Below are 8,467 nucleotides of genomic sequence, written 5' to 3' on the forward strand. Positions count from 1 at the left end.
GGGCGTTGTGAGTGTTTATTGAGCGAAAACACCTAAAGCTCTACGAGGCTCCAGCAGGGGATGGTGGCGAACCCTGCTGTACTCTTTCACCACAACTTTCTCTCACTCTTACTTCCTGTTTCTGTTGTGCCTGTAATTCAAAGGGTCAACCTTGTCACACTTTGTGTCACGCTGAATCTCCCCAAGAACTACGTTAAGGGTACACGTGTCTGTGGAGTGCTCAGCCACTTGCACGTTAATTTCACGAGCAGGCTGTTCCGTTGATCGGATCAACTGGAACCCTCGACGTCGTAAGCGACGGAGTGCCAACAACAACAGTACAACCGTTAAGTGGTAAGCTGATAGAACTGTTAACGTATTGGAACAATTGTTTTGCTGCACTTTTGCCAGCCTTTACATTTTGTGTTCAAATACCACCAAAGTCAGCTTTGCCTTTCATCATTTCGGGATCGATAAAGTAAATACCAGTTAAGCATAGGGTTGCTGTAATTGACTTCCTTCACCTAATATTGCTGACCTAGTGCCATAATTTAAAACCATTATTACTGCAGCTGTTGTGCTGAGCCTTTGGGCAAGGAACACAACTCTATATGCCTTAGTGTGAGTGATTGACAAGAACAGGTTCTGCTGCTATGTTAGCTGTAGGAATAGCACCCAGTTATAAGAACAGCTGTGTCAATAGTATGCAAATATAATAAGTTTTCTAAATACCTCTCTAAGCTACTTTGAACTGGTAGATATAAAACAAGAAAATAAAACAAGTTTTCCAAGATCTCTGGTTTATTTGTATAATGTTACCTTTTAGTAATTTTGTATCAATTTATATTTTTACTCTTTACTCTTTTACTTGTTTCAGTCATTTGACTGCGGCCATGCTGGAGCACCGCCTTTAGTCGAGCAAATCGACCCCAAGACTTATTCTTTGGAAGCCTAGTACTTATTCTATCAGTCTGTTTTGCCGAACCGCTAAATTACAGGGACGTAAACACACCAGCATCGGTTGTCAAGCGACGTTGGGGGGTCAAACACAGACACACAAACATATACACACACACACACACACACACATATATATACACATATATACGATGGGCTTCTTTCAGTTTCCGTCTACCAAATCCACTCACAAGGCTTTGGTCGGCCTGAGGCTATAGTAGAAGACACTTGCCCAAGGTGCCACGCAGTGGGAATGAACCCAGAACCATGTGGTTGGTAAGCAAGCTACTTACCACAAAGCCACTCCTGCGCCTGTGCAATCACTGAAGTTAATGTTAGCATGAGTTGGTATTTAGAGTGTCCAGTTAAAATTCTGTATTATTAAAACTGGACGAAATGCTTAATGAGATTCCATCTGTCTTTACATTCTCAGTGCAAAATCCCCACGGGTCAACACTGCCTTTCATCCTTTTGAGGTTGATGAAATAAGTACCAATCAAACACTGAAGTTGATGTAATCAGCTTCCCCCTCCCCTCAAAAGCTGCTAGCCCTGTGCCAAAATTTGCAACCATTATTATTAAAATTGCTATTAGGGCGGTAAGCTGGCAGAATCTTTAACAAACCAGACAAAATGCTTAGCAGCATTTCTTCTAGATTTATATTCTGAGTTCAAATGCCACTGAGGTCTACTTCACTTTTTATCCCCTGAGGGTCAATAAAATAAATACTAGTTGAGCACTGATGTCATGTAATCAACTTCCCTTCCCCTCAAAATTGCTGGTCTTATGCCAAAAATTAGAAAGAATTATTAAAATTGCTGTTGATATTTATATTGTTGATGTGTTTCTAATCTTAGAACGATGAAATGTCTGCAGAAGGCCAGAGTTCAGACAAGCGAAGACTAAAACCAGATCTCAGCAAACTTGAGCTAACAGGAGAATTTGATTCACAAAATTTGTATGGAGCAAATGCCAAAACGTTTACAAAAAGTCAGCCTGTGAGCGCTCCAGAAAATATTTCTGGAAATATTGCGGGGCCTGTGAGTGAGAACAAACACATTACTGATGCTGCTGCCGAGGATACTGAATTTGGTATAAACAGTCTTCCGGAGCAGTTAGTTCGTTGTCCAACTGCTACGTCTAAATCAGTTGAATCCATCAGTGATAGCTTTGGCATTGGTGAGAAAACTCATGTATTGTTGTTGTCATCATTACCTTCATTGTCATTGTTATTCTCATCAGCATTATCTCTATATCTCCCCTCTCTCTCTCTCTCTCTCTCTCTCTCTCTCTCTCTCTCTCTCTCTCTCTCTCTCTCTCTCTCTCTCCCTCACACACACACACACACAAATGTCCATGCCCAATATAAGGAGATTCAATGGAAAATTTGATGTTAAGTAGCCAGTTACCTTCTGTTAAACTAACTCAATTGCTCTGAGGATTAATCAGACTCTCTTAGATTTATTTCTACCCCAACTTGGGTGGGTGGCACTTCAAATGGATGCTAAATCTAATGAAGCTTACTAAGACTTAACAGATCATTAAATGCATCTTGCATATCTTTATACATCTCAAAATGGTTTATATACTTGATATGGTCATTGATTTTCAGTATCTCTGTAATTGTCTTTATATCTGGAAATTGTAAAAATTTCCAACGTTCTATATTGTGCCAATACACTGTGAGTGTTTTAATGAAAGAAACAGTAGCCTTTTTCACTATATATGAGGTTTCTGTTATTGCCCTATAAGGTCTACCAAATAAAACATGTCTGTCTTTGTTGTCAACAAATCTTTTTCCATGTTCTTTATCAGACATGAAAGTATATATACTGTTATAAAGTGTAACAAAATGTTTAAAATAGTATCAGGAAAGATACTTCACCTCAGTTTGCAGAAGCTGCATTTGAAAAACTTCATGTGTGTGTGTGAAGGCACATGGCCTGGTGGTTAGAGTGTCACTCTCATGATCACCAGATCATAGTCTCGATTCCTAGCCAGGGCAGTGTATTCGTGTTCTTGAGCAAAACACTTCATTTTATGTTGCTCTGCAATCACACAATACACCTGTACAGACAATGTTGATTTGATGGAGGCATCGAGTGTACAGCACAAACATTCTATCACTATATTAACAAATCATCTGTGCAGGTTGATCAGCAAGAAAGTGCAGAACCCTTATCTATTGTCTGCAACAGGGGAACCCACCATATATGTATATGTGTGTGTGTGTGTGTGTGTATATATATTGTTGTGAGTGTTTATTGAGCGAAAACACCTAAAAAAGCTCCACGAGGCTCCGGCAGGGGATGGTGGTGAACCCTGCTGTACTCTTTCACCACAACTTTCTCTCATTCTTACTTCCTGTTTCTGTTGTACCTATAATTCAAAGGGTCAGCCTTGTCACACTGTGTCACGCTGAATATCCCCGAGAACTACGTTAAGGGTACACGTGTCTGTGGAGTGCTCAGCCACTTGCACGTTAATTTCACAAGCAGGCTGTTCCGTTGATCGGATCAACTGGAACCCTCGACGTCGTAAACGATGGAGTGCCAACATAGATATAAAATATTTTTAATGAACCTATTGACTATTTGCTACACCAGTGCCTGAAAAGTCACTGTAATGCTGTATATATATCACTGGCATTGATATATATATAGACAGGGAGATAGACAAACAACAGGTATATGTGTGTGTGTGTCTGTGTATACTGATGTAAAACTGTATATTAAATTATATCCATGTAACTCGAAACATATTTTAACCATTTGATAGGGATCAATAAAATAAGAATCCGTTTGAATTAAGCAATGAGGTTGATATGATCAAGTGTAAATAAACCTTTGAAGGTAGCATGACTGCAGTTCTCTGGACTGGAGCAAATGAAAGTATTGTTAACAACTCATGTCTGGCACTCAGAGATTTAATTGAAAAACATTTTTTTTTTTTTTTTGACAGCCAACAGGTCATCAGAGATCAGTGATGATCCATCAGACATTAGTGACTTTGGAACCGAAGAAGGTCTACTGACAGACACGAATGATGCTGAGCTAAATGTTAAACCTGTTGATGCTGTGGCTTCTGACAGCAGCCTCTTTGGAAATGAGTAAGTTTACTATAATAAAGAAAACAAAATATTTGATCATTATTTAATGTATGTTTTCTCTACTGGCATGGGTTAGATGATTTGACTGGAGCTGGTAAGCCAGAGAGCTGCACCAGGTTCCAGTCTGTTTTGGCTTGGTTTCTATGGCTGGATGCCCTTCCTAATGCCAACAACGCTATAGAGTGTACTGGATGTACTTTACGTGTCACTGGCACAGGTGCCTCTTAAGGAGTTTTGTATAATATCATGCTTTCGATATAAAAAAACTCCCCGATACTGCCTCTAATTCAGCTCTGTGATTCTTAACTCCTTTTAAAATGTTTGCATATTTCTGACATAATTTTACATGAAAACTTTTTGTTGTGTTCCAAACACTATCTTGTTAATCAAAAAGTTATTAAACTCCTCCAAATTCTTACTGCACATCAGTCTATCCTAAATCTGCCCAACAAACTGCCATAAAATTGCATGTGTATCCTAAATCCACATACCAAACTTTCTGAGCAAGAGGTTATCAACTGCCCTTAGTAAAAACTACAACACAAATGTATATACATAATACTAATATATTATATTTTATTATATTGTGAAGATGGCGCTCACAAACTTTGAGTCTGAATGGTCTGACTGTGTTGCTAGATATTATTGAAGAGACTTTCCACTCTGCTAAATGGAATAAGGACAAATATTATCGCACAGTTCAAACTCTAGACAGGGGTGTACAGGATATTATCAAGTAAGTGGAAAAAAATCATCTGTCTTTCTTACACTCACTTCATTTAAATATTCTGTTTCATTATTATTTCTTGTCATCTATGATTACTCTTTCCCGGTTTCATTCAATTTGTTTTTGTGGTTGTGAGGTTAAAATAACTCCATTTGCAATCAAGTGATCTCAGGTTCAATCTCACTGCGCATTACCTTGGACAAGTGTGTTATACACTAGTCCTGGACTGACCAATGCTTTGTGAGTGAATTTGGGTGATGGACCCGTGTGAAACCCCTTGTGTGTGTGCGCGCGCGTGCATGTGTGTGTGCTGGTGGAGGTGTGTTTCTATTTCTCCCCCTCCCACCACCTGACAACTAGTATTGGTTTGTTTATGTCCCTGTGACTTACCTGCTCAGCAAAAGGAACCAATAGAATAAGTACTGGGTTTATGAAAAAAGAAAACTAAGTTCTGGGGTCAATTTCTTCAACTAAACTCCTCTTCTAGGCAGTACCCCAGCATGGCCACAGTTGAATGACTGAAACGAATAAGAAAAGTTTCTTCAGACTCTTATATGTTTTTCTCTGTCTTTCCTCTGCTTTTGAAATTTTCAATTTGTGAAAAAAACAAATAATCCCTTTTTTTTTTTGTTAATCTGCTTATTTGAACAGAGCTGCAAACACTGGTAACAAAGCTGAAATTAACTTGGATCCTGTGGCCATTTCTATGCTTGTTTTCCAACAGTTATCAATTATTATCGAGAATATATCAGCCAAATGTCTTCTGCCTGATTCCTTGTTTCATTCTACCGATTGGCTTTCTCTTACGGAGAAGGATGTTATGTAAGTCTCTTTTTCCATAGATTCATTTAGAAGTAAGCAACATAAGCTAATAGCTAGGCGCAGGAGTGGCTGTGTGGTAAGTAGCTCGCTTACAAACCACATGGTTCCAGGTTCAGTCTCACTGCGTGTCATCTTGGGCAAGTGTCTTCTACTATAGCCTTGGGCCGACCAAAGCCTTGTGAGTGGATTTGGTAGACGGAAACTGAAAGAAGCCCGTCGTATATATGTATATATACTCTCTGAGTGGTTGGCGTTAGGAAGGGCATCCAGCTGTAGAAACTCTGCCAAATTAGATTGGAGCCTGGTGTTGCCATCCGGTTTCACCAGTCCTCAGTCAAATCGTCCAACCCATGCTAGCATGGAAAGCGGACGTTAAATGATGATGATGATGATGATGAGATATATATATATATATATATATGTGTGTGTTTGTGTGTCTGTGTTTGTCCCCCTAGCATTGCTTGACAACCGATGCTGGTGTGTTTATGTCCCTGTCACATAGTGGTTGGGCAAAAAAGACCAATAGAATAAGTACTAGGCTTACATGGAATAAGTCCCGGGGTCGATTTGCTCAACTAAAGGCGGTGCTCCAGCATGGCCACAGTCAAATGACTGAAACAAGTAAAAGAGTAACTGGCTGTGTGGTTCGGAAGCTCACTTCCCACCCATACAGTCTTGGGTTCAGTCCCACTGCACAACACATTTGGTTTCAAGTGTCTTCTACTAGAGCCCCAGACTGACCAAAACTTTGTGAGTGGAATTGGTGGACAGAAACTGAAAGAAGCCCGCTTTACACATACATACACACATGTGTGTGTCTTTGTGTTTATGTTTGTCCTCCAACACTGACAATGGATGTTGGTTTGTTTACATCTCCATAACTTAGCAGTCTGGCAAGAAAGATTGATAGAATAAGTGCTGAGATCTATTTGTTCTACTAAATCCTTCAATGCAGTGACCCAGCATGGTTGCAGTCCAATGACTGCAACAACTAAAAGATAGAAGATAAAAGATACAAACATTGATTTATTACTCATTAGTGATACAGTTGTTAATTATATGCCCATTAACTAAAGAGCTATTAATTAGACTGTCATTAATTAATTAGTTCTTACTTATGCAGTGAATGATAAACCTTGATGGCCAAATTTCATCATTCACTGCACTGCAGTTGCAAGTACACTGTTATATATGTTATGATTCTTCTTAGCTATAAGGGTTACCAAGAACCACTTCATTCAAAAGGCTCTGAAGAAGCTATGGTATGAAAGCACATTCAAGTAAGGGGTGCACAGTTCCTTACAATAGAAACAGCTGGAAGCTAATGAAAGTGATTACGTAGCTCCTGTTTTTTCCTCATTCACTTATTAATTAATATATATATAAATATATACACACACACACATATATACATGCACACACAAATATATATATATATTATTATATGATCGAACACCATGCATCCTTTTCCAAGTAAGTTTTATCTTAATAATTACGATGTGCATTCTTCTTCTATCTCTCCTATCTCTTCTCTGTCTATCTCTCTCCCTCTCTTGTTCTTCATCCTTTCTATTTTTCTCTCTCACTCTTTCCCTATTCTTCTCTCCCCTTCACCGTTCCTTCTCTCTCTCACTCTTCTTCCTTGATTCTCTCGTCACTGACACGTGAAGAAAGGGGATCTATCTTTCTGTCCATTTCCTTCCTAAAGAAAAGACTTGTCATTTCCTGTCTCCTCTCATGGCTCATCCTCCTAGCATTCATAATAATTTTTCTATAGTCTTGGCTCAACAGCCCTGACTGTTTGTTTTTATTGTTTTGTTCTCACTGTCCTGTTCTTGTTAACACTTTCACCCTCCGCAAAAAATCCCAAATTTTATTTAATTTGCTTTGCGGGAAGGACTATTTCAATGAAGCCACATATTGTCCTTACCTTCGAAACGCAGAGTAGATGAAACAGGGACAATTGATGAAGGGGTATACTCTTTATGTTGCATGTCTCGTTTCTCTGTTTGGTTTTTTCGTTGTATCACCTAACTGTCTGGATATTTTGCGTTCTTGTCCCATTTTGAATTATTTATATATATATATATATATATATATAGAGAGAGAGAGAGAGAGAGAGAGAGAGAGAGAGAGAGAGAAAGAGAGAGCGGCGTACATATACTTTGTTTCTTATATGTAAGTATATATTGTTGTTGTATTTTTATTTTCTCTTTAAGTTCCAGTCTTGGAAATTGTCCACCAGCAACCAGTCTATGGAAACGCCTGTTTCTTCATTTCCAATGTATTGTAAATAATAACATAATGACCGTACCAGAATTGGCAGCTGTCTTCATTCCTTCGTTGCTACACAAAGACTCGAACTACCAAGCTCAGGTAAGTTCTTATTAATAGTCATATTCTTTATGAAACAAATGCATTACACGGGCAAACATCGAAACTATTATCATCATCATTATCATCATGACTACTACCATATGTTATTCTTGTTCTTCAGCACCACTTTATCATCATTGACATCCATCTCCATCACCATTGATATATATTTGTGTGTATGTGGTATGTGTGTCTGTGTGTGTTTGTGTGCATGTGTGTGTGCACATTAGTGTTTTTACAATGTTTCTTTACAAATTATTCTGTCACATCTATTTGTATGTATATGTATGTTTGTGCAACTGTGTGTGTGAATATATCTATGCATGCCTGTATGTGTCTGTACATGTGTGTATATATGTGTGTATGTATATATATATATATATATATATATATATATATATCTGTAAAAATATGTGACACTTATTCAGTAGCCATGATAAAACTCCGAGTTTCGGATGCCAGGGTGTTTACGTCCCTTTGTTTTTAATTTCCCTTTG

At 38.4% G+C, this 8,467-nt stretch overlaps 1 protein-coding gene across 4 annotated transcripts in view; it reads left to right on the plus strand.

Moving 5' to 3' along the window:
- The window catches only part of LOC106876681 (uncharacterized), a 31,569-nt gene that overhangs the window by 10,022 nt on the left and 13,080 nt on the right, over positions 1–8,467 (plus strand). For all 4 annotated transcript variants that reach the window (XM_014925316.2, XM_052971899.1, XM_014925325.2 and 1 more), the window contains exons 7-11: positions 1,794–2,115; positions 3,898–4,045; positions 4,638–4,781; positions 5,424–5,594; positions 7,814–7,970. In XM_014925316.2, the coding sequence (XP_014780802.1) occupies positions 1,794–2,115; positions 3,898–4,045; positions 4,638–4,781; positions 5,424–5,594; positions 7,814–7,970 (942 nt within the window). The remainder of the gene's footprint in view (positions 1–1,793; positions 2,116–3,897; positions 4,046–4,637; positions 4,782–5,423; positions 5,595–7,813; positions 7,971–8,467) is intronic.

Source organism: Octopus bimaculoides, chromosome 11, assembly GCF_001194135.2.
Source record: "Octopus bimaculoides isolate UCB-OBI-ISO-001 chromosome 11, ASM119413v2, whole genome shotgun sequence".
NCBI classification, from domain to species: domain Eukaryota; kingdom Metazoa; phylum Mollusca; class Cephalopoda; order Octopoda; family Octopodidae; genus Octopus; species Octopus bimaculoides.